At 46.3% G+C, this 27,441-nt stretch overlaps 1 protein-coding gene across 1 annotated transcript in view; it reads left to right on the top strand.

The window, feature by feature from the left end:
* The window catches only part of PPFIA4 (PPFI scaffold protein A4), a 2,319,747-nt gene that overhangs the window by 736,200 nt on the left and 1,556,106 nt on the right, over positions 1-27,441 (top strand). Inside the window, exon 5 of the mRNA XM_086923084.1 lies at positions 13,909-14,130. Coding sequence (XP_086779210.1) covers positions 13,909-14,130 — 222 coding nt within the window. The remainder of the gene's footprint in view (positions 1-13,908; positions 14,131-27,441) is intronic.

A 27,441-nucleotide genomic window follows, 5' to 3' on the forward strand; every position in this document is an offset into this window, starting at 1 on the left:
AACATTGGGTAATCCCTAATTAGCACATTTACCTTTCCAGTAAGGCAGTACATGGTGCAGGTAATACACAAATAGCATGACTAGATAGCAGTGTCTATGCACTGCTGCTCATATTGCACCATCCAATATGCTGACAATGAAATCATGGTTTCAGGCCTCCATGTGATAACCCAATGGCAGCTTCTACACCGGCATGCAAACCTGTCAAAATAACCCTTGTTGACACAAAAAACTGCTTTTAAACATTAAGTAAATCACCCCATAAATGGTCCTTGTAGCCCATAAGGTAGGGTATCTGGTATTTAAAACATAACATGTAAGAATGTAATGTTTGCATTCTCCTGTAGTGAACTGCTCCAAAGCTATTTTCAGTGTTAGGGCTGGGTAAATGAAGAGGAAGCTAAAGCACAGTATTGTCCTAATTCTGTATCTGTAGTTAGGAATAAGCTACAGAGATAGTTCAACAACTGTTTTAAATATTTATTAAAAAGCCAATTCATTGGTGAAGTTGGAATTTTGATACATTTTTTTAAACCTTTTTATTAAAGGATATCACAGGCAGAATTAAACAGAATAATCAAAATTTTGTTGTACATAATTTCCAGTGTCTTTAAAAATTATTACAAAAAGCAGTTTACCATAACTAGTAAATAATAGTCAATTCTCAGACGGACAAATAAAAAACAATTAGAGAAGGGTTTACACAAACAAATACAGTCTTATCTGAGTTTGAGTTAAGCACGGCCTCAATTCAAGTTAGTTAGTATCAGGTGTATAAAACATGCCTCCCCATATTCTCTTTACTTTAATCATTGCTTTCACTCCTCTTTTTCTGGCTAGAGATTGCTCCATATGATGTATCTCTTTAACCAAGCACCACCATTCATTCGCATTAGGTGCCTGATCAGCTATCCAAGCTCTAGCCAAAACTAACCTTGCACATGCCAGCACAATAAAAATTAAATCTTGAAAAGGTGTAGGGTTGGGCTGTATACCTAACAGAATGATTTCAGATGTTAAAGGTGCATCAATTAACAATTTCAATCTCAGTGTCTTCCCTATACTATCCCAAAATGAAGCTAACGCAGGGCATAGAACCAACATGTGTTCTAGATCTGCCGCCTGTAGGTGACATTTGGGGCATTTGGTTCGATCGTTAGAAACATTATTCGAGGACCATTTGCTTATTTGCAGAGGAGTGTGGTATAGTTGACAAATTGTTTTATATGCTTGCAGTTTTAAACTTGAAGAGTGAACCAACGTATCAATTTTCTTTAAGGAGTAAGATATTTCATTCGAGGTGATACCTATTGGAAAGCAAAGGGCCCATTTCTCTGCTATTTTTGGACACTCGTCTGGTTTATTTTCGGTAAGACACTTGTATCCCTTGCTAATAGTTACTATTTGATTTTCCTCTCCCTTGTACAAACATTGCCAGAAATCCGAATCCAGAATCTCTTTCAGTTTTAATTTTCTTACAAGAAAGTCGCGAATTTGTGTATATTTAAAATAAGTATGCTCTGGTAGTTTATACAATAACCTTAATGTTTCGAACTCCAAAAAACCTGAAGAGCCATAAAGATCCCCAAGTTTCGATATACCTTGTCTCGCCCATATTTTACACCCAGAATCAGAAAAAATGCTAGGTAAACCTGGGTTGTTCCAAAGACTTAAGAATGGGTGATAAAATGATAGCTTATTCTGATTCATAACTATCCTCCAGATGTTAATTATGTCCTTTGCAGTCTTAAACCTCACTCTTTTGAAGTAGTTTGGGTCATTACTTCTAGCCAAAAACTGCACGCAATCTGGCCCCAGCATAAATTGATGAAAAAAGTATGGATTGCTGGAATTAAATAAGCTCTGTACCCGCCCCAGAAATGATGCAATATAATACAATCGGAAATCTGGGAAATTAAGCCCTCCTTTTATAAACGGGAGTTTCAGAGAGGAGAGTGCTCTTCGGTTCTTTTTATAACCCCAGATGAAGCTGCCCAATATGCCATCTAATTTTCTGAAAAAGACTGTGTTTATTTTCAACGGTATACATCTGAATAGGTATAAAAATGTTGGCAGGATATTCATTTTAATAAGGTTAATTCTCCCGATAAGATTTAAAGGTACCTTATGCCATTTTTTAAGAAGGGCCTCAGTTTCTTTTAATAAAGCATCATAGTTCAGTGAATTAATTTCCATTATATTGGATGTTAGCTTAATGCCTAGGTAAGTAGCAGAATAACATACTCCTACCACAGGTATTGGCGGTTTATAATTAGCTATTATTTGTGTTTTATCTAGGTTTAGCTTATAACCTGAAACTTTTCCAAAGATTTCTGCCTCTTTAACTATACCTAACATGGATTCAGTCACATCGCTTGTATAGATTGCCAAATCATCGGCGTATGCTGTTATTTTAAGAGAGCTTGCCCCGAATGTAAATGGTTTTATCATAGTTTGAAGCTGTATGGCGTTGATAAAAGGTTCCATGTAGAGGGCAAATAAAAGGGGTGATAAAGGGCAACCCTGCCGGGTTCCTCTTCTAATGGGAAATTTAGTAGAAAGTAGGCAGTCGTATCCAATTAATGCATTAGGTAAATAATAAAGTGCTTTTATCTTGGTAATGAACTTACTTTTAAACCCCCTTGCTTTCAAAACTGACCACAGGTAGTCCCACCCCACTCGGTCAAATGCTTTTTCAGCGTCAAGTAGTATAATACCGAGTGGGGTGGAGTTAGCTGCGGCCATATCAAGCACTGTGATGGCCGTATTTACATGCTGCGTCGTATCTCTACCTGATACAAAACCATGCTGATGTTTGCTAACCATTCTCGGCATAATAGGGGACAGTCTCAATGCTAATAATTTGGCAAAAACCTTGGCATCAGCGTTGATCAAAGAAATTGGGCGATAAGATCCACATTCCGTGGGAGTTTTATTCTTTTTTAAAAAAAATATAATTTTGGCGGTGTTCCAAGATGACGGGGCCCCATCTTCTGTAACAATCTGATTAATAACCAAACAAAGTATAGGCACAAGCTCTTCCCAGCATAATTTATAAATTTCAATAGGGAGGGTGTCATCTCCAGCAGCCTTTCCAGATGGAAGGGAGAAAATGGCTAATTTTAATTCTTCTTCAGTAACATCTTTTTCTAACTCTTCCATACATATCGAATCATTCTCCGATTGCCAGTTATTTCTGATATAATTCTCCACCAAATCAGTTGGAGGCACATTCTCGGGGGTATACAGCTTAGTATAGTAATCAGCAAATTGCTGCAGTATCTTATCGGGTTGAGTATAAATAGTACCTTCTGTTCCTTTTATACTCTTAATTAGAGAAGTGGCTCGTTCGTCGGCTATTTTATAAGCAAGTATTTTTCCTATTCTGTCACCGCTCTCATACTGTGTAATTTTATATTTGTGTAATTTAGCAGTAACTTTGGAAGCCTGGGAGGAAGTAGGCAAGATGGCGGACTGAAGCCGCTGCGGTGAGGACGCCTCCAAGGGACCTCCCTTACCTCCACAAGAACAGATCTGAACAGCGTTACACAGTATGGAGCGAAGCGCTGATTAACGCAAGCGAGAGAAGTGAAACAGTGATTCTCTACCTTTCCTTGCTTGTTCCTTTGTTCCTTTGCTGGGACGGCGGAATCGGCGGAATCGGCTGAATCGGCTGACCAGGGGGATTGACCGAGCGGGGGCAGAGCTGGCTGCCGGAGCAATTCTGCTCGCTTAGGCGGGCGGGCGGTGGCTGAAGGCGTCTCACTTTGCCTGCGTCTTTGCCATACAGAGATCAGCGGGGCTGAGAAAAAGAGGCGAAGTTTGCTGCAATTCTGCGGTGCAGAGCGGAGTTGTTTGCGGAAAACCACGGAAAAACCAATGAAAATACTGGGACCATCGCCGCTCTAACCAGCAGCAGTGGTGATATTGCTGGAGGGGGAAGACGGAGGCGGAGGCTGAATAAAGCCGAATAACTTGACTAAAGGGGCGGAAGCAGACGGCTGAAACAGACAAAAGGAAGCATACTACTATTTGCAGGGGGTGCCTAACTCTGTAGCTCTGTAGCAGAAACTTGTGAAAGTGGAAAGTGGAAAGGCTCGAAACTGGTGAAAGTGGATTAGGCTGAGGATTGGCAGCCAAGCAGCAGATATCTGAGATTTAGACAGAGACATTAGTAGACGTGAAATACGCCAGCAGAACTGACGAAAGTGGCGAGAACAAGGAGTAAAAAAAAGCCGGAAGGCAGTGCTACAATGGCTCCTAAAAATGTACCCAAGAACCCTCCTCGGCAGAATAAACTACACAAGGAGAACACTGAAGGAAAAGAGACTGCAGAGCCGGCTACACTTACAAAAGAAGTAGCAGCAATAATGCAAGCAGCGGTAGTAGTAACCGCGAAAACCGCGAAAACCCCAACAGCAGCCGCTAAACCAATCGCTGGATCTCCCTTCAACGCACAAGGCAAGCAAAGCGGTAAGCAAGTGACCATTTGTCCACCAGTAGCTGAGGGTTCTAGAGTGGATGAACCAGTAGTAAATGCAGCTAAAAATGTGACAGTAACAGGGAAAAATGAAAGTGCAAATAACAAAGCGCTGCTTAACTCTCTGGCTCTTTCCAGCTCTGGGGGACACAAGAATACAAATACAAATACAAACAGCTCTCATACTGATAATGACATTATAGCACCCCCTACAGCTCCTACAGTTATGTCCACTACAGCTATTACAGCCAAAGCTAATTTAACCCAGCCAGGAGATGATACTGGGGGTCTTACTCAAAAACCTGTAGAGATACATCGAGCTAATGAGGGGTCAATTAAGTCAGCACAGACTCAGGACATGGATACTAATATGAAGAGAGCTAATGTGACTGTTGAAGACGCTGAAGGCGCAGTCTCTAATCTAAAAGACCAGCCAAGCAACCGAAACGTAGGCTCCACAAACATAGATACAACGAGTGTGACTATTGTAAATGCGGGAAACGTCCTGCTCGGATCTTTATCTAGGAAAGGGGAGGACTCTGCGAAAGTTGATGTCTCAGGAGCTTCCGGTGTAGAGTCTAATGAGGATGAATATGAGGATCTGGTTATTGAGGAAGGGGTTGAGGGTGATGAAAATGAGGATGACTCTGTTACAGTCATGAATGGCAAGACTACCAGTCTACTTAAAAGGGGAGGGAAGGCAAAAACTAAGACCAAAAAGGGCAGGAGCTTGAACTTTAATTCCATGCCATCGACACTAGCATCTACAAGCGCCAGGGAGAAACTCTTGAAAGATCAGAGTCCATTACGTAAGTGGATACAAGCCAAGGGTGGTGTTAAAACCTTGGCTAAGCGTCTTTCTGGTAATAACCTCACGGTGGGTATGAGCAATACTAAGACCCCCTTTGACTCTTTAACAGCAGGTGTGCCAAGAGTGGTAGATGATGAGGATTCTGTTTTAGATACAACAGAAGGTGAGACAGTGGAATCACCATCTCCTCAACCCTCTGCCTGTGTTGATTCAACCCAAGCCACTTTTTTGACACCTTGCCCTTCTGCGATACTAACTCTCCCCCAAAAATCACACCCAGAATCTACAACAGCTCCTGCTGCTGCGGGTACTTATTTGGATCTGATTTTGCAGACCCTTCTGGAGCACCGTCAAGAGGTCCTGCATAACTTCTCTCAGCTAAGGGAAGATAATTGTAAAATGCAGAGGTGTCTGCAGGAGGTCACAGGTAGACTACATAATGTTACAGAGGAGATAGTCGAAATCCAACAGAGGATTGTTACGGTTGAAGAAACTTTGGCTACTACGGTTGTTTCTTCAGAATGCCAGGACAAAGACATTGTAATGCTTAAAAATAAAGTTGAAGACTTGGAAAATCGCCAGCGGCGCCAAAATCTGCGCATTTTTGGAATTCCCGAGGGATCCGAAGGGGCCGACGCTCGGGCGTACATGGTCAAGCTACTGCACAAAGCTTTCCCAGATCTCTCTGATTGGGATTGGGACTCCCAAGTACAGAGAGCTCACAGATTGCCCGTGTTCGCTAAAACCAAGGATAGCAGATATCCAAGGCCCATCCTGATCTATCTGGGGAATTTTTTACTGAGACAAGCAATATCCATCAAGGCTAGACCTAATACTCCAGTGACGGTAGATAATATCACGTTTTTCACGAAGTCCGACTTGAGCAAGGCCACAATGGACAAGCGATGGGTGGTCTATCTACAAGAACCTGCTAGGCTTAAAATCATAAAGTCAGGTCACACCCGCATTTTTAATGATTTCAAAGAGGCCGAACAATTTCTCGCATCATTAGCAAATGATCGCTAATAACACCAGAAGTATTGTACTTTATTACTTAAGAGACTTGATTAGTTGTTTTGCTTCCTTTTCTCCTCTATCTTTGTTAATTTGATACTACTATATTAAATAATTTGTTTTCGTTTTTTTGCTCTCTACTCCGATAATACGATACTTAAATATGTATGATTGAACGCGGAGGGGGAGGATTTTGGGAGGGTCCACACTGTCTCGCTGCCCAATCAGCGGCAGCAGAAGATAGGGTTAGGCTTCCGGGTAGGTACAGGGTGGGGGGAGGGACATAGGTTCAGACCTAGGGGTGGTTGTGGGAGGTGAGCGGGGTTAACTAAAAAGAATATCACAGGCAGGAACGAATTATGCTACAAATTTATAATTTCAGAGGGGGTATATATGCCATTAGAAGCGGTTATTCCGAACATTTTTGATTTAAGAAATGTGTCAAGTTAATTGCCTTGCATGGAACGTATCAGGGTTGAATAATAGGATAGAAGACAGCTTGTATTTGAAGAGTTAATGATGTATAACCCTCACTTGGCACTGTTAAATGAAACACATATAAGAAACTGAGATAGGAAAATGCTGGCACAAGGGGGGTATGAGTTGATAGCTAGTACATCTCTAAATACCTCGATACGTGGGGTAGCTATACTAAAGAAAAAAACATTCAAGGTTGAGGTTAATAGGGTAGCTTCTGACAAAGCGGGTAGATGGGTCATCGCTCAAATCACGTTATCAGCTGTTAAGTATACTATATGTGCAGTATATGGGTCCAATCATGATGATGCTGCAGTTTTTGATCGTTTAAATATAGAACTGCTAGTGTGGGAGGGAGAGATATTAATCATGGGGGATTTCAACTGTGTTATAAACTATGCAATAGACACAACCAAGAGTACCCCCTCGCAGCGAATGTGTAAGACTAGGGCATCTATTTTAGAGCTGGCCCGTATACATAAATTAAAAGACATCTGGAGACAGCTACACCCTACATTGGCGGGATACACTTACCATTCTATACCTCATAAAATGTATTCCCGTATAGACATGGCCTGGGCAACGAGCCAAATCACTAATGGCTGTAAAATGGAGATCTGCCCAAAGGTAACGTGGGACAATAACCCTATAATGGTAATTTTTAAGGTACTCTCTTCAAAGAAAGAACCCAGGCTATTTTCTTTACCCAGACACCTCTTATCTGATAACACGTTCATTTCTTTTCTGAAAGCTCACATTAAGGAATTTTTAGAGTTTAATATTGATTCTACTAAGATTACTACAGTCTGGGATTGTTGCAAGTCCAGTATTAGAGGATTTGCACAGCAATATATTATTCAGCAGAATTTTAAACAGAAAGCAGAGACTCAATACTTAATCTCAGGAATTAGAGGGTTAGAAGAACACCTGGCCGAGATTGCTAGAAAAGAAAGCGCAGGAGCCCCGAATAATTTAAACAAAGATAGACTTGAACTTAAAATAAATACGCTGCGCTGCGAGACTAAAAAATTCTTAAGGAATTTTGATACATTTAGAGAAAAATAACTTTTGAAAAGTTATATGTTTCCTGCATGAAGCCACTGCACGCTAATTATCATTACCCTCATGCAGCTGGTCTGTCACTGCTGCTTTGATGAGTGTGAAATAGTGCTCTCAGAGCAGACAGCATGACTTGTGCCTAGCAAGATGGCATGGGGGTGGAATGTGACCCAACTTAACTAAAGTAGGGTAGTTTAAGAATGCCCATGAACTTCACCAACTTTAAAGGAACTTGGGGGTCTCCTATCTTTTTATAGTTCAGTGATAAGGGAAGCCATGAGAAAAGGGGTCTTTAGATCCTAAAATACATGTTGGCTTCATGGCCCCAGATGCAGTTTAGAGTGGTTGAGTGGGAAGGAGCTGCTTATTACCTTAGACATACCACTGGCTGTGCCACAAGCTCACTCCAGGGGCAAAAATATTCTAATATCACAGATTTTTATTGAAATGGTACACTGTGGACTAATGTTCAGTGAGGGAAACAGATTGTGCTGCAAAACAGTGAAGAGTTGCCCTTGGACACTTTTTACCCATTGGTCAGGGAGTGTTTGGGTGTCACCCCCATGCACTGGCTAGTGAATTCAACAAAAAAGTAGTACTACACGCTCAACTCATTAGAACATTTTCGGTATGTGTGGCAGAGCAGAAGTGAACTGGACCTGCTGCCTGTAACTAGTGTTGGGACCTGAATGGCTGGAGCTTCTTCCCCTTCTACCCAGAACTAGGAAGTGACCTCCAAGGGCTACTTGACTGAGCTCTTGAATGGATATTATGCTCATCAAAAGCTACAAGAGTCCTTTTTTCTGGAGTGAGCATGTTACCTCCTACCACTGAACCTTGACTGGATCTTGCTGGTGTGTTTCCTGGACAGTGCTCTCTATAAGGTTCACAGGGCCTTAGACGGTTAAGGTTTTAAGAGGATTTCCTCAGATTCAGCTTCAAGCTTACCCAACTGGAAGATGTTGAGTTCCTAAAAATCAAACTAAATTCAAAAGTAGAATTCTTGACTGTAAAATGTATCTACCCAACAAGAGTTCTTGACCATTAAAGATGAAACGTATCCACTTGAGAAGAGGAAATTCATGTTTTCCCGCTCAGATCTTAAATCAACAGCTTCAATGGAACCTTGTCCAGTGGTAATCTGGCTTTGATAGAACTTTGTTGGATAAAGCATTCAACCTTTCCCAGCTGAAGGACTTTGACTCCATAAAAAAAGACTACGGGCCTAATTATGATGTTGGGCGGAAAGCCATCCGACAACTCATCTGAGGCTTTTCGCCTGTGATCATAGGTTTCCCTCCGACCGCCGTATTACAATATTGACGGTTGGAGGGAAACCCACAGGGAAATTCCACTCTGCTTCTGATGGGCTCAGTCAGAATAGTAAACCCATAAAGACGGCGGAGCCAGCCTCAGCTTCGCCGTTAGGATTACAATGTCACTTTCTGCCTACCCTTTCATGGCGGGCCGCCCACCATGAAAAGGCAGGTGGAAAGTGACTTTTGAGGCCCCTAGCAGGGCCCCCTTCCCTCCTCACCCTTTGCTATGAGGTCTGGAGGGCAACATCCCCACACTATGTGGCAGACACTGCATGGTGCCTGCGAAATGGTGCAGGGATGTTTGAAAGCATCAATTTTTCAATTGCAGCTTGTGCTGTGGCCCATTTCTGGCCACCGCACAAGCTGTAATTGTAAAATGGATGTTCCCGGCCGCCCATAGGGTGCTTGCATCCTAATTCCGTGGGTGGAACTGCCGACTTGTGGTGGGGTCGTCCCATTCCGCAACTATGTCGGTCGGATGTTTGACCGACCTACATCGTAATTAGACCCTAAGTCTGGAGGTAAAAACTTTGACCTGCTTAGTGTGTTTGTTCTCTGTTCCGTTATGGCTGGATTGAATTTGTGCCTAGGTCCCAGTCAACTGGAAATATTGATTTCTGATTGGCGTTTTACTTTTACTTGGTGCTGTTTGCTATAAAACATTAAAAATTCATGTCTCTGGCCCTCCCTATTGAATTTTAGTTATTTTAGAGTATTTTTCCTATTAGTTAGCCTGACTGCTCTCTGCCATAACTACCAGGTAAATGTTTTAAACTGTTCGACGTGACAGGATTTTGAGATTTATCGCTTTGGTAGGAATCATTTCCTCCCCAACTAATAACCAGTATTCTTACAGTTCATCATTGCACATTTATGGCTTTGTTATTGTGTGTTGTCTCCTGGCGCTCAGAGGCCTGAGAACCAGTTCCAAGGAGGTGATGCTGTTCATTTGGTATTACTGTTTGTATAGTGCTGTGCATGCTGTTGTAGATGCAGGTGGTGGTGCTTTATGTGTCTTCTAGGATGTAGGTAGAATACTCGGAGGAGAGCACACCTGTGGAGGTATAGAATAAACATTTAGGGCTTTATGATAATCTCGCCCAACCATGGGTCTGCAGTTCCACACACCTGTTTACAATGCAAACGCACATAGTGCAGTCGCAAACTCCCAATTCCTTATGGGGGCTTGTGCTGCAGCTGTAAACCTTGCGTAGCACAAGCTTCCATAGAGAAATGGGAGTTTGTGTGAATTCCTGCACCATGCAGCAGGCATCTCATTGTGTCTGCCACACAGTGCAGGAAATCACAATGGGGTAACATGGGTGGCAGCTCGGCCCCCAACAGGAGACTGTAGGGATAAGGCGGCCCACCTAGGGGCTCCCAAAGTGCCTTTCCGACAGGCTTTTCATTTCGGAAGGCCCGGCATGGAAAGCCGGTTGGAATCCAACATTATAATCCCAATGGCAGGAACGCCGTCCATTTGGATTACGTGCCAGTCTCCGGCTGGCCCCTTGAACCCATCAGAATCCAGCCGGAATGGCTTGCCGGTTACAGTTTTGACCGCCTGCATTGTAATGTGGCAGTTGAAACTGAAACCGCGATGAGGTTTGCAAAGCCACCGACCTGCGGTCAGAGGCTTTCCGAGCCTCATCAAAATTGGCCCCTAAATGAACTCAACATGTAGCATTGAGAGCTTACTTTAAAAATTGGATGTCTTTCACACTATCTTGGCTGTAACCTTACAGGCAGTGAGGTTAGGGTAGTTGGAACGGACTAGGGAAAGGGTAGAAGGTGTGCATCATTTACTGTGGAAGTTGATGTACAGTTGGCCTTTGGGACTGATGATGGTTGCAAATAAGATGTTATTGTCACGTGGCCCATAGGGACATTGTCGTCTTCACCAAATTAGCATGAGCACATTGCAGCCTGCCTGCTGCTTTGTGCACGTTATTACATGTCTTCATTTTTGCAATACTTTTTATGGTTGCTTTCACATGAGAACTCATCATTGTGCTCCCTCTCTGCATGTTCCTGGGACATTAGCCCTTAGACAAAACATGCAGCTGTTGTTTGGACAGCGTACTTTGGATTTTAGTGGGGTACATAAATTAGGTGAGACACACTTGGAGAGGGACCTTTCCAGGGAGACGAGTGAGACAGCACATATGATGTAAATCTACCATAAACAGTCTATTCCTGAGAGATCTGGGAGTGTTGTGTTCTGGGGTGTCTAATCAATTGTTTCTCTGTGAGGGAGGAGTGAAACACTATAGCTAGTTGGTTCTGGGCTCGTGGGTACTAAGGTGGTAGGAAGACCCTGTCCCTATACACCAGGATTACATAATCCTGTGCATAGTTCTGTTTGAATTCCTGCAACATTGGGTAGGTGGCAATGCATGGGGTTTAGTTAGTATGAAAGGTATATATATATATATATATATGACATATATACTGTGGAAGCTTATATTCTCCTGGTCTGCTTGTGGCCCCACCCACACTACTTGAGAGTTGGATTTGATGGTAGTGTTCTAAATGAATGGTGTCAAACTGGGTATCATGGGTGTGGAATGTTTTTTCCCTTCCTATGCTAGCTTTTGTATCCATATTATTCAAGATGTCAGACTGTATTTCCTAAACTATTTCATTTTTTAATACTTTGCTTACTTTTTTCCACTTGAATAAGTTGATATTATTTTTCTGTCTGGTGGATACATCGATACTGCTTATTCAATCTTGTGGGGTAGTTCATAATAATTATTCCTGACAGGGCCATTACTAACCCAATCTGCTTTACATTCACCATTTACTACTAGGGTTTCACTACTATCCAGGTGGACAACATTTAAATCTCTTTGTTGTCTTGTCTTTAAATTACATAAAAATACATAAAATATTTAATAATCTTGTCCGCATGTGCTTTTATATTTTGCAAATTCCAATATTATTTCTAAATAATCCTTGGAGAAGATAAGCCAAACCAAATGTAAAGGTGTACTTCAGTCCTACCACGCTATGGTTGGTTACTGTTGCTGTTCTAGTGGGCTTAAAAACCCATATTTTCTCTAGAGAATGTCATTGGAAGGCCATGAGAGGGAAAGGTAACAGTGTTAATGTGAATAGTGGCCATGTGACTACAGACCAAGATCCAACAGTACTTCAACAGAATGTCTCACTAAAGTAAAACTAATTTTCACGTAGTGTCTTCCGGATTGACCATTGGCAGACGTCCAGGCTCAAAGGCATTCAGCAGAAAAGGTTACACTCGTACTGCCCTCCTAGATTCTGAGATGATCTAGTAGCCATGGTATTGTTGCTAGTTAGTTAAGAAGAGTCTCCTAAATCCAAGATTGCTAATCTGGTGGCGGAGATCAAGTAACTGAAGAAAGAAATCTGGTTCACTTATTTTAGGGAACACCACTTTGGAGACAAGGACAAAGCAGGCCAGCAAAGCAGGCCATGTAAAGGCATCTTCATTCTCTTCATTGGACCGGTTGTACCTTAAAAACCACAAGAATGCTTGGCGAGCAAAGGGCCAACCCCGTTCCTGATGGCCCAGCCTAGGAGGCATCGGCTCCCTGAACTGTGGGTATCATCATTCATCAAAGCCTCTCAAATGGATAAACCAGACTGGGGGTGAGGGGTGAAAATTATGAAACATCTACCAGTCTTCAGCGTTGATTTTTCCGACTCTAAAGCTCAGAATGCCACCATTTCCCTCCTGATCATTGATTTTTAAATTGTCCAGGGTTAATCTATAAAGGTACATTGTAATTATCAATTATACATGGCTGAGGGAATGTGATCCTCTTTTCCCTTTCTCTCATCCTTCCACATGTCTGGTGCGTACTTACCTTGCCTTGTTTCCTTTTCACTACAGTTGAGAAGTATATTACTGTATATTATTGAGTTGTCTCTGGAAAGCTTTTCAAAAACAAAAGCTGTAGTTCCATCTAATATTGAACTTTAGGACAATCTAAGTCTTTTCTTTGCAAGATAAAACTATTTTAAAAACATATATTAAAGCAAAAGATTCAGTCTGGATAGATTCTGAGGTAATACATGTATTTATTTTTATCTGAGAGCTTCAGTGCACTATAGTCATACAACATTTCTTTCCATCTGCTCAGATGTCTCCATTATTGTGGCAATACCATTGCAATGGTCGCCATTGGTCTGAAAGCTATTTGAGCAAAATTATTCGTCTTTTCTATAGGGCAAGTTAGCTATCTCTGTTAGTATATGAATTTGGCGATTTCTTCCTTCTTCCATAACCTTGTTATATGTCTCATTGCAATATCATTGAATGTTTTAACATATGATGATATGTGTTTGAATTTTATCAGTGATTAAATCAGTTCCTTTTTTTATATATGTAAAAAAATAGCAGTTGCAATTTTCCCAGATCCTATGCAGAAATCGTACCTTAAAGAACATTTAAAAAGTCTATTTGTTCATACCTGTATTGGATGGCTTTTTTACTCTTTTTAAATCTTAAAGGGAAAAAAATTGATTTGTATGTCTTCATGGTGTTTAAGCTGTGTTGTTTGTTTGAAATATCTGATTATCAAAGGTTAAAGACGAACAGAGAAAATCACACCCACATGTCAGATGAAGTTTGACGACATTGTGATAATTTAGTTAGATCCTACCTGCATTTTCTGCTGTCTGCTGTCAACGTTTTGCGCAATATGCATGTTTTTGTTCACAACAAAGGTAGTTCTAAGCAGACTTTTTGCTTGTCATTCCAGAGACTCCACAATGGCTCCATGCATCCAGAGGATGAAGTGGGACGTGTGGTCGAGCTCAAGGAACTTCTTGAGAAGCAGAACTTTGAGATGTGTCAGGCGAAAGACCGACAGTCTTCGTTGTCTGCCCGGGTGTCAGAGCTCGAAGAGGACCTGGCCACTGCCCGTAAGGATCTCCTCAAGTCAGAGGAGATGAATGTGAAGTACCAGCGGGACATCCGAGAGGTGAGGCAATGATGTATTGGAAGGTTTTCTTTTTCGTGGGATAGTCAATAGGGTTTAGTTTATAAGAAGAAGGCCCATGAAAAAGATGCATGCAGTGTTGATAAGCACGTATATAGGTTTACACTGAGGGTCAATTGTACTTCATGTGGTTTCAAAGGAGTCAAATGAGTTAATGAAGGAGTGCTTCCAAGGGTAGGGATTATAGGATCCAGAGGGTGTTATGATATCCAGGGCATGAATGTGTCATAGTTCTGCATTTTTGGAAAGTTGGCACCTGTAGATGAACTATCGCCTCACTTCTAGTGTTCCACATATGAAGCTGTCCTGTTGGATCTGAAATGTGCTGCCTGTAAATCAGAAAAAAGGATCTCTAACTGTAAATACAATACAAGAACACCGCTTATTGAAAATGGGCATGTGCTTTCTAAAGACACAATAATAATAATAATAGCCTAGATTTGGCTCTACGTTCTGTCAACACCGGAGCCTCCTTCCAATCGATACTTTATTTCAAAGGTTTCACACACACTATCAACATTGCCGCTGAATCGGACAAGCCATCCAATTACCATGTAGCCATCAATAGCAGTATCATACTGCATTCACTCAGAATTCATGAATCCTCAGTATGCTAATGTAGGAAATGAGTTACTTTAAGAATAATTAACGTTTAATCAAGTCTACGAGTGGTAAGACCCAAGAGAAACATCCATTGTTTACAGACGTTTTTCTGAGATACATCCATTCTACCTGAAACCTACTAAGGACATGTGTATTCCCATCACATTACACTAAGAATAAGAACTCCTTATTAGAAACTAATGCTACACCCGAAAAAGGTCACAAGTATGAAACCCCAAAATATTGATCCAGAGAACAATGAACCTTGATATGTTTACCACTGATCCTAGAGGAAAATGTTCAGCAGCTTTCAATATTGTGACACTAGATATTATTCATTGTACCAGGCAGTCTTCTTGGCTCAGTGAATATGATGCTACTCCAATCGCTCTTGTCTCCTAGTTCCATGCAAGGCCGCCCTGGCATAGCAGGCTGTAAACCTTGCTCCTACCAACCCCTACCTTTTATTTTACTAGACAGTTATTAGGTGCCATGTGTACACTGACAGTCAAGTCCTAACTGACTAGTTCAGCTTCACAGAGAAAACATGACATTTCACCCAAGAGATACTTTCTGATTAAATAGGGACCATTCAAAAAAACAGTGTTCCCACTGTACTTGGTGTTGGCCTCCTTCTCATGAATAATGCAATGCCAGCTTCTTCTTTCATTGCAGCCTTCACAATATTTCATAAAGATTTATTCACCTCCTCTGCCTCCCATCCTGTGTGGGTGCTGAGAAACATCGTCCAGGTAATCAGTTGCAGCACAAATGACCTTTACACAGTAAACTAACAGAAAACAATTTCACAGTGACTCTGGAGACTGAAACTAAAAAGATAGCTACACACAGCAAGTAGAAAATCAACATTTCTTTTCCAAGATGGAGTTGAGAACCATGGCCCACTCATGGCAATATCAATATGCATATACTCTATCCATAGTTAAACAAAACATAGAAAAACTTGTTTCACTAAATCTTAGTGTAAAATAACATGCACATATGTAAGCAATGGTTATGCGTGTTACAGGTTAACATTTCATTAAGCTGGAATGAATGTTGGTGACACTGCATCTCTAGGTCCATGCAAGACAACACAGAAAAATAACGTATCCATATTCTGCAGAAGGGCAGTGGCAGAGTTTGAAGCCTTTGCATTCCTTAAGGGGGCGCTGGTTCATTTAGTCAACTGTCGGCTGACCCTATTTCTTTGGCAAAGTTAGCTGTGAAAGGGAGCATTTATGCATCTTTTGTAAAAGCGGTGAAAACTGTAGAGTTCCTTCTCTAATATGATATGCTTCAAAGTTTCTGAAACACCTTGTAACCTGTGGTTTGAGATAGAGCGCTGTGGTCATCACTTACATGCAAATGATTTTAAATGTGTAAGAGGAGCATTGTGGAAGCCTGCAGAGGGAGCAGGCGAGCAATCGGACATTCCATATGGAAATGGTTTTACCACAAAATTGAACGAACCTAGAAATCAATTGGATTGCTCTCAATAAGGGTATTAGAGTATGCAATTTTAAATGACGAAGAACAGAATTGTGGAAATTAACTGATGATTGCCAAAGTGGTCATGTTGCACCCAGGCAATCAAATTGCATCACTCGTTACAAGTTCAATGACATCACTTATAACATCTCAAATGACATCACTGATGACAGCACTGGGCATGGTGGGAGCACAACTTCTAGTTAGGTCAGTAAACTACAACTGGTGAATTGCAGTGTATTCTGAGTTCAAAATGTTAGATGTTTTCAACTAATTATATAACATATACATCACTTTAACCTTTGTTTTTACAGTGAAACTATATATACATGTGTGTGTGTGTATATATATATATATATATATATATATGTGTGTGTGTGTGTGTATATATGTATGTATGTATATATATATGTATATATATGTATGTATATATGTATGTTTACCACCTTCCCACCAAGGCCGCTAAACTCGTGGCGGGTGAATCCATAAAGCAGGGGTAGGATCTGCTGGTTACACAGCCACTTCAAAGATGTTTGGAGCACTCACGGGGTGTTAAAATCAGCTTTATTGACTGCAGGCACATTTCAGCGTAATGCCTTGCTTGGTGCGGTAAAACCAATGTCTGATGCACACAGTGTCCAGTTTATTTAAATTATACAACTTTTTAATTAACTAATCCATGGCCAATCAGGGGCCAGCAGTCACTTCCGGCATGGTGATGACGTGTCAGTATCCTCAATTTTCATAAATCAAATTAAAGACCTCAGTGTCCAATTACAATTTCTCCAAATGTTATTTTGGAAGCCTGCTCCTGCCACTCCTACCTGTCCTGCTGCACCTCTGTGATCACTTCCATTGGCTGCCACTTGTTGATGGAAAGTTCCTGTATTCACCCGCCATGCATATCACGGCCCTTGCTTGCCGCTGGATGGAATAACAATGTCGGATACACACAGCATCCGGTTTATTTCAATTATCCAGCATTTTAGTTGGCTAATCCGTGTCCAGTCAGGGGGCAGAAGTCACTTCCGGCATGGTGATGACATGTCCGCCTCCTCAATGTCATAAATCAAATTAAAGACCCCAGTGTTCAATTACAATTTCTCCCAATGTTACTTTGGGTGTCGGCTCCTGTCACTCCTACCTGTCCTGCCGCACCTCAGTGAATCCTTCTATGGGCTGCCACTTGTTGATGGTAAGCTCCTGTATTCAGTAAGCTCCTGTATTCCTGACGAGTTCAGAAGCGGTCACTCCCTTTGCCCTGCTGCCTGCTCCTGTGTGGTATCGTTATTTGGATGTGCATTGCTTAATCTTCTGCCTGCATTTACTTGATTTGCCTGCATAGCGCTGCAGCGCGAGTGCTGCCACACGTAATTGGGACTTTTAAATAACTTCAGGGGAGTGCTGACTCGGCGCTCATTGACCTTTTAAATAGAAATAGGAACGCTTGGGGTCATTGTACTATCGGCGCTCTCTCTTTTTTTTTTTAAAACTTTATTTTTGTTGTTGCTATCACATGGTATTCAGTAACAGTGAGCCGTACTGTAGAGCAGCGTCAACATTCAGCTGCCTACGATCAATAGAGCAACTTTTTATTTTTTTTCCCCCCTCCCAACTTACAACTTGCTACTACAGGGGTTGCCTTGCATAATCATGAACTGTATGCTAGTACAACAATGGTCCGTAGATAGACGCTCAGCAATCCCTCAAACAGTTCTAGCAATAACATTCATTCCTCCCTTTGTGTCTCTCTGGTCCCGGGGCCATGCAGTGTAGCAGGGCCTCCCTCCACCTCCCTCTTATTACTCCATCTCCTCATCGTCTCCTGAGCTGTCCCCATCCTCCCCTTCGGGCAAAGGCTCACATATGTCCCCCCTGTAAGCGTTCCACGGCGACCAGATCCTGTTCCATTTACGTGGGTTATGTCTCTGTTGGTATACTGCCCTCTCCGTCACCATGAGTACGTCCATATTCCTGCACCATTGTGCCAGTGTCGGTGCCTCCAGTGCCCCCCAATTCTTCGCTATATCTCGCTTTGCCATCATAACGCCGATGACCACCCAGCCCCTGGCATACAACGATAGATCTGTCGGGCCCCATACATTCAAGAGACAAACTCTAGGGTCGGGCGTGAACGGGTTTTGGAGGGCCTGACTGATTGTGCGTGTGACTCGCCTCCAGTAGTCCTGTATAATTGGGCAGGTCCATATAGTGTGGAACAGTGTACCCTCTTCCCCACAGTTCCTCAGGCAAAATGGGTGTTCTGCCCTGTGTATTTTATGTAGTGTGGTGCGGGTGTAGTAGACCCTATGGAGTATCTTGAGTTGGACCAGCCTGAATCGGGTGGAAATACCCGCCTCCCTGGGCGATGCCAGGGCTGCGTTCCATTCTGCCTCATCTAGGTCGCCCACCTCATCCTCCCAGTACTCCTTCAACTTTCCAAGGGGATCCGGCAGGTTGTTCATCAGTTTGCGGTAGGTGAGGGAGGTTGCACTGGACTCCATGTAGTCCGTAAGCAATCGGTCCTCTAGAGGGGCCGATTCCGGCAGCGTGACACCTGGTTCCAATATCGACAAGAGTGCGTGTCTAATTTGTATGTACCTGTATGTTTCGGTCACCTCTAGGTTGTACTGCTCCCTCAAGGTCGCAAAGGAGAGCACGCCCTCCCTTGTCCATAGGTCGCCGACTACGGAGATCCCAATGGTATCCCACTGATCAAATCCTTTGGAACTGCGCAGGCTGCCGAGTGCCTTTGTGTCCCATAGGGGCGTGAGATTAGTGATCACTCCCTCCCATGCCAACCGCCTTTGTGCTTTGTGCCAGATGGCCACTGTGTGTTTGGTAGGTCCCTCCAGTTTTCTCACTAGTCCTTTGTTGTAGAGTGGGGCCAGTAGGGTGGACGCGCCCAGCTGGTGCCTGTCAGCCTCATACGCCGGATCATCCTGCGGCGCGTGAACCCACTGGTTGATCACCTTGAGGTGAGCGGCCCAGTAGTACAGTTCGAGGTCGGGGAGGGCTATCCCTCCACTGTACCAGTCCCTGGTCAACTTCGATCGCGCAACCCTCGCTGGTTTGTCTCCCCACAGAAGGCCGGACAGCTGTGCCGCTACGTGGCGGAAAAAGGATACAGGGACCATCGCTGGCGTGTTTTCCAGGACATATAGGAAGCGGGGCAGTGCCATCATCTTGAAGAGCGCCGCTCTACCTAATAGTGTTAAGGGGAGATTCTTCCAGTGGCGCACGTCCGCCTTCAGCCTTTCCAGCTGAGGCTTAAGATTCAGTTCCACGAAGGTCAAATGATCCCTCGTGATCCATATCCCTAGGTACTTAAAGGAGGTGCGTTCAACAACCAATTGGCAATCCTCAGGTAAGGCTGGAGGGTCGCCCTGCACCATGAAGATTATGGACTTGGACCAGTTAAGCTTGTAGCCTGAAGCTGTACCGTGGGATTCGCACAGTGCCAGTAGGACTGGGATGCTGTTTGGGAGGTCCATAAGGTAGACCAGCATGTCATCGGCATACAGGGATACTCTGTCTTCCCAGCCACCTCCCCATTGTATGCCTTTCAGTAGTCGGGTGGTTCTGATAATTGTGGCTAGGGGCTCCAGCACGAGGGCGAACAGTAGCGGCGAGAGTGGGCACCCTTGTCTCGTGCCCCGCGCCAACGGGAACTCTCTTGATATGTGGCCATTTGCAGTCACCCTCGCCACGGGTTCGGCATATAGTAGTCTGACCCACGATATGAACATCGGGCCAATACCCATATGTTCCAGGACCGCAAAGAGATAACGCCACTCCACCAAGTCAAATGCCATCTTGGCATCTAGTGACAGTACCGCCGCTGGTTCTTCCAGTCGCGTGGCACGCGACAGCACCCCGTGCAGCCGTCTGAGGTTCAGCGCCGTACTCCGGTGTGGCATGAAGCCCGACTGATCCGGGTGTATCAAATGCGCCAGGTGAGGCAGGAGCCTGGTGGCCAACAGTTTCGCCAGGATTTTACTCTCAGCGTTGAGGAGGGAAATCGGGCGGTAGGAACCGCAGTCTTCGGGGGGCTTGCCGGGTTTGGGTATTGCAACAATTGTGGCCGTGCGTTGGTCAGGAGGCAGTCTCCCCTGCTCCTGGCACTCTTTGAACATGTCAAGCAATGGTGTGGACAGTGTTTCGGACATACTCTTGTACCACTCTATCGGGACCCCGTTAGGGCCTAGCGCTTTCCCCGGGTGTAGTGCCGTTATGGCCATCTGTATTTCTGCTGCAGTCAGGTCAGCGTCAAGCTCGTCCCGTTGGTCGGGGGTGAGGGTGCGGGTCCGCACTCCTGAAAGCGAGCTTTCTGCCATCTCCCGTGTGACCTCATACTCAGGGGTGTACACGGATTGAAAGTGTTCTGCCAAGAGTTCCACTATTTTCGCCGGGCTGGTGTGCCTCTCGCCAGTGGGGTCTTTCAACTGGAGTATGGCCCTCTGACCTCCCCGTGCTTTCTCCAACCACGCCAGGAGTTTCCCTGCTTTGTCGCCTATGTCGTACACTCGACTATTAGTAGCTGACATGTGTTCCCTCACTCTGCGGCGCAGAAAGTCGGTATGTCGTTGCTGAGCTATTCGGAGCGCGTGTTGTGTGTCCCCGTTGGGGTTCCCTTCGTGGTTCTGCGTTGCCCTGTCAAGTTGTCCTTCTAGATCTACCAGTTCCTGACGCTGTGCGTGCTTGTGCTGTGTGATCACTGAGATCGCCTGCCCACGGAGGACCGTTTTGTAGGCCTCCCACAGAATCGTAGGCGATGCCACTGAGCCCACATTTTCGGTGAGGTAAGATCTCGTGCTTCTTTTCAGGGCCTTGGCTATGTCAGGTATCTCAAGGTATCCCGGGTAGATAGGGAAGACCCGTCTACTGGTCCGTTCTTGACTGGAGAGAGTCAGTGTTAGCGGGGAGTGGTCTGAGATCCCTCGCGGTCTAATCTGAGAGTCAGTGACAGTGAGGCGTCCCCCCTCCAACGTCAGGAAATAGTCAATTCGCGACAGGCTGTCGTGCACGGATGAGTAGTATGTGTAGTTCCGGTCCATTGGGTGGAGCCGTCTCCATATGTCCACTAAGCCTTGCGCCTCCATGAAGTCATGCAATTTGGAGTGTGTCGGCGTTTGTGTACGTATTGGGTATCGATCTAGGGAATCATGAGCCACTGCATTAAAATCCCCGCCCAGTACAAGAGCCCCTTCAGGAAGGCCTAATATGAATTTACCTAGGTCCGGGAAGGCTATAGCGTGCAGCGCCGGCGGGATGTATACCGATACTATGTTGAGTGGTTTCCCCTCCCATTGTCCATATACCGCTGCGAAGCGGCCCTGTGTATCCACTGCCACTGTCTGGACTACAAACTTGGATGAGCGGTGAATTAGTATCCCGGTGCCTCGGGACCCTGTCGTGAACTCAGAGTGGGCCACCATGCTATAGCCCCTCCTGTCTAGGGCCCTTGTGGCCGTGCCTGTGAGGTGTGTTTCTTGTAACAGGACCAGGGCGGGATTTACTCTTCTTATACTCTGCAGGACCAGCCCTCGTTTGATCTTGTCGCCCAGACCTCTCACATTCCATGACATGAGGCTCAATGGGGACGCCCACCCTACATCAGTGCCCTCCCCCATCCCGTTTGGGCATATGGACTGAGAAGTTATACGCATGGAGGACCAGGAGGTCCGTGTAGCGATTCTGCGTGCAGTGTCGTGACAGTAGCATTTTGTGTTTATGTGCCCCTTCGTAGCAATCTTGACCCCGTGTAGAAACTAAGAACCATAACCCCTTCCTACCCCCAACTCCCCCCCTCCCTGCCCCCCTGCTCAACGGACTCAAAACTGCCCGCCCCCCCAACTTAGCAGAGTGCTTGATCCCCATCCATAACATAGTACTTGCTCGCTGGGGTGAAGGTCTCTCCGTGATCGGCGGCCCCCTTCCTCAGCTGCGGAGGCCCTTCCGCCCAGTGTCCAAAGCGGCCTTGTCAGTCTTTGTAATCATCGGTTCAGCTAGTCCATGGCAGTGATTTACAGCCCCCCTTCTGCACCGTCCTCATGCTGATCAGCCAAAGGAGAATGTAGCTCCGCGTCTTCTTCGTTGGTGTGCGAGCCTTGCCGAGAGCCGGTATTACGGTGTTTGTTCTGTCTGTTGGAGCGACGGGGGAGGCCCGTCGGTCTCCATCCCTCCAACCAATCTTGCGCCACCTCCGGGGAATCGAAAAACCAAGTCTTGTTGTCAGCCACGACTCGAAGCCTGGCCGGGAAGATCATGGAGTATGGGATTTCTCTGGCCCTCAGTTCTTTCTTGACTTCAAAAAAGGTTCTTCTCCTCCGTGCAACCTCGGCCGTGTAGTCAGGAAAGAATGCCAGTGTCGCGTTTTGGATCTTGACGGGAGGTGAGTTCCTCGCCGCCTGCAGGATAGCATCTCGATCCCTGAAATTAAAGAGCCTCGCTATTATAGGTCTAGGGTTCGCGCCTGTCTTATGGCGTCCTCCTGGTACCCGGTGCGCTCTTTCAACGGTGAAGAAGGCTGAGAGTCCTTTGGGCTTCAGAGTCTCTTTGATCAGGTTCTCTACGTATAGGTCCATCGCCCTCGTGTCTTCCGATTCTGGCACACCTATTATACGGATGTTGTTCCGTCTTGAGCGCCCTTCCTGGTCATCGAGCTTTTCGCGCAGTTCCTTATTTTCTTTCGAGATGCGTTCCATGCTAAGTTGCAGTTCCGACACGTCCTCAACCAAGGATTTGGTCACCACTTCCATGTTGTTTACCTTCTCCGTCATTTTATGAAAGTCTGCCCTTATGAGCGTAATCTCGGCTGAGATCGACCCCACGGTGACTTGTACCTGTGTGAGGGCGCGCATGACGTCGTCAATTGTTGCCTTCTTGCCACTGGGCACGTCGGTCGCCTTGCTAGATTGTGATTTGGCCTCCTGCGAGGGAGAGCTGGGCTTTTCATATGCGAATCTGTCCAGGCGTGACTGTGCCGCCACGTTTTTAGGTCCCTTGCCTGCCATTCCTGCAGTTCCCAGGCCGACTTGGTGTTGTGTAGTCGCCTCACTCCAAGAGTCACTGGGGCCGCGTCTCACCGACCCCCACCAGTAGCTAATATGGGGCTGTCCCGGGGTCCACGCCGTGTGCAGGGGTGAGGCGCAGCCTCTGAGGGGCGTTCCAGGTGCCGTGTCCAGCAAAGGCGCCCAATTGGACCGGGTCTCTGTTGTGTGACGGTGAGAGGCTACCAGCAGGGTCTCGGGCTGATGCGCTGGGTATGCTGCCTATCGGAGCCTCCCGGAGGGAACTGCCACCGCTCTCCTTGAGTGCCACGCGTGCCCCCTTCTGTTTGCTGCCGTCGGGGTCCCCTGTTCGGGACCTCTGATGGAGGCGTGGGGCCCCGGCCGGGGCCAGTCAGGTCCTGCCGGGGAAAGTATGGGTGCCCCGTGTTAGTGTCTGCGAGGTCTTAGGGTCCAATCCGGGCTGGGGTGTCTGTGTGTTTAATTGGCGGTGTGCGGGCCCTTCGCTGCTTAAAAGCGCCCCTGGGGAGTTGCTGCTCTGTACAGTTATTAGCGCGGACGCCGCTGGCCAAGATGGCGGTCGCCGGCCTGAATGTCGCCGTTCCGAGTTGCACCCTTCTCCCTTGCCGGGCGCCTGAAATTGCTTCGCCCTCACCGTCAATGCGCTCACGCCAGGCCCTTCAGGCTCTCGGTGTCTGGTGATGGCGGCCGGGTGCTCCGGTCAGCCTTTCGTCGCCGCTCTCCGTGGCCGGGCACTTCCGGTGGTTTTGTGCCGGGACGGGCCACTTCCGTCAGGCTCGCCACTGACTGTAGTCCCCGGTCTGGACGCTGCGCACAGGCCCCTCCTGGGCGCTGCCAGAACCGTACTTTCCGACCTCGGATTGAGGTCCCGTTTGGACGGTTTTATGCCGCTCGGTCCTAGGCTTCTGTGCCTTCCCGCCCGGGAAGTTTCAAGAGCGGATAAATGTTCGGATTAATCCAGGGAGCCGCCTCAGTCACGGAGCTCTCCCTCTAGGCTGCCGCCATCGTCGGCTGCTTGGCGCTCTCTCTTTGAACACTTATTTAAACAGGACGCTTCAGCTGCAAGCGTAGTCAGTTACCTGAGCCTCAGCATAACGCAAGTAGCGCTTTCTACATAGCTGCCGCCATCTTACGCTTGTTGTTGTTGTTGTTGGTGCCCCAGAGACCGGCCCCCACAGCCTGCCCCGCCTCCCTGCTGACCCTCCCTCGCCCCTCCCCCTCCTCCATCCATTTATGACAGATGCATTCTCGTGCAGCGTTCACGCGCAGTGGTCGCGCCCCAGTTGTGCCGAAGGTGCGCCAAAGGTAAGCCCGTCTACGCCCGTCCGCGCCTGGACCACGCCCAGCGCCAGACCCCCTGGCCCCCGTCTCACCCGCATTACATACGCCGCCTCCACCCTCCTAGCCCTTAACCCAGGCCGACTCCCCAACTGCGCCCAAGCTGCCCCCGGACACCCCCATGGACCCTTCACATGCAACTCCTGCAAGTTTGACGGCACCAAGACCAACGCCTCATCCACGAACACCAAACAGAGCTCTGGCACCAACCACCTAAAATGCATCCTGCTCAACACCCGCTCGGTCCACAAACACGCCATTGACCTCTGGAATCTACTAGACACCATCTCTCCGGACGTCGCCTTCCTAACAGAAACATGGATGAACACCTCCTCTGCCCCAGACATCACCATTGCTATCCCGGAAGGCTACAAGATCATCCGAAAAGACCGCACCAAGCAAACAGGAGGAGGAATCGCTATCGTCCATAAGAATTCCATCCGCATCTCAACCAGCTCAGACGTCAACTTCGCTAGCGCCGAACACCTTCACTTCCAGATCCACACCGACCCCAATACCACACTCAGAGGCACCCTCCTCTACAGGCCACCAGGACCCCGTGCACAATTCAGTGAAGAAATCACTGACTTTATCACCCCACACGTCCTCCCCTCCGAGGACTACATTCTACTGGGAGACCTCAATTTTCACCTGGAAAAAAGCAACGACAACAACACCACCACTCTCCTGGACAATCTCGCCAACCTCGGACTCAAACAACTTGTTAATACCCCCACTCACTACGCAGGTCACACACTCGACCCTATCTTCACCTCCAGCAAACATATCTCCTTCAGCCACACCACAGTTCTCCATTGGACGGACCACAGCTGCGTTCACTTTATCTACAATAAGACCACAACCCACAACCATCCTCAACCTACTCTGCGAAGAAACTGGAACAAAATCACCTTCGACCAGATCCCTCACCACATCTTCAACAAAGCTGACTCCATCATCGCACCCCGCCTCCGAGATGTCATCAACTGCTCCTTTAACTCCGCCACCTTCCCGGAAATCTGGAAACACGCCGAACTCAGCGCCCTTCTGAAAAAACCCACAGCTGACCCCACCGAACTCAAAAACTACCGCCCCATCTCGCTCCTTCCATTCCCAGCCAAAGTCATCGAGAAGGCGGTCAACAACCAGCTCGCCGCCTTCCTCGAAACCAACAAGTCCCTAGACTCCTCACAATCTGGCTTCCGAGCCAAACACAGTACTGAGACCGCACTCATCGCAGCAACAGACGACATTCGAACTCTACTGGACAATGGAGACACAGTCGCCCTCATCCTCCTCGACCTTTCCGCAGCCTTCGACACAGTCTGTCATAGCACCCTGTTACAACGCCTCAGAAACATCGGAATCCAAGTAAAAGCACTGGAATGGATCACCTCGTTCCTCGCCGGAAGAACCCAGAGAGTCCGCCTCCCACCATTCAAGTCAGAGGCCACTGAAGTCATCTGCGGCGTGCCACAAGGATCGTCACTCAGCCCCACCCTCTTCAACGTATACATGAGCCCCCTCGCGGCCATCGCACGCCAACACAACCTCAACATCATCTCCTACGCTGATGACACTCAACTGATCCTCTCACTCACCAAAGACCCTAACACCGCCAAAACAAACTTACATAAAGGAATGAAAGAAGTAGCCGTTTGGATGAAGCACAGCCGCCTGAAACTGAATTCCGACAAAACTGAAGTCCTTATCCTAGGCACCTCCCCCTCCGCCTGGGACGACTCGTGGTGGCCAGAGTCCCTTGGAAAAGCACCCATCCCGACAGACCACGCACGGAACCTGGGCGTCATTCTGGACTCCTCACTCTCAATGACCAAACAGGTCAACGCCGTTTCATCATCTTGCTTCAACATCCTTCGCATGCTCAAAAAAACATTTTGCTGGATCCCCAACGAAACTAGAAAAACGGTCACCCACGCACTGGTTACAAGCCGCTTGGACTACGGAAACACCCTATACGCCGGCACCACTGCAAAACTTCAGAAAAAACTCCAACGCATCCAGAACGCATCAGCCAGACTCATACTAGACATTCCGCGTAAAGACCACATTTCTGATCACCTGGAAAAACCTCCACTGGCTCCCCGTCAATAAGAGGATAACATTCCGCCTCCTAACCCACGCACACAAAGCACTTTACGAACTTGGACCCGAATGCCTCAACACACGACTTTCCTTCTACACCCCCTCCCGCCAGCTACGCTCCTCCCACCAAGCCCTTGCTGCTATACCTCGCATCAACAAAACCACCATGGGAGGAAGATCCTTCTCCTACCTGGCAGCCAAAACCTGGAACTCACTTCCCACACACCTTCGCCTCACTCAGAACCACCTAGCATTCAGAAAGCAACTTTAAACCTGGATATTCGACAAGTAATTCCCCACCCTTCTCCAGCGCCTTGAGACCCTCTGGGTATGTAGCGCGCTATATAATTTAATTTAATTGAATTGAATTGAATTGAAATTGTATAACACTCCCCTTGTCTGCCGCTGGATGTAATACAATCTCTCCGAGGGCATCCGTCAAATAGCTGGCATCCCTTGACTTGAAAAATACATGACCTCAACTGGTCATCTGGATTTGTCAGCGGCGGTTCAGGCAGGCCCATGATAATACATTTACCACCCTCCCACCAAGGCTGCCACAGTAGTGATGGATGCATCCATAAAGCGGGAGTAGGATCGTTGCTTACACAACCACTGCATAGACATTTGGAGCACTCGCAGGGTGTAGAAATCGGCTTTATTGACCGCAGACGCCTTTCAGCTTAATGCCTTCCTCAGTGCAGTAAAAGGAATGTCTGATACA

The sequence above is a fragment of the Lissotriton vulgaris genome, chromosome 5, assembly GCF_964263255.1.
Source record: "Lissotriton vulgaris chromosome 5, aLisVul1.2, whole genome shotgun sequence".
NCBI classification, from domain to species: Eukaryota; Metazoa; Chordata; class Amphibia; order Caudata; family Salamandridae; genus Lissotriton; species Lissotriton vulgaris.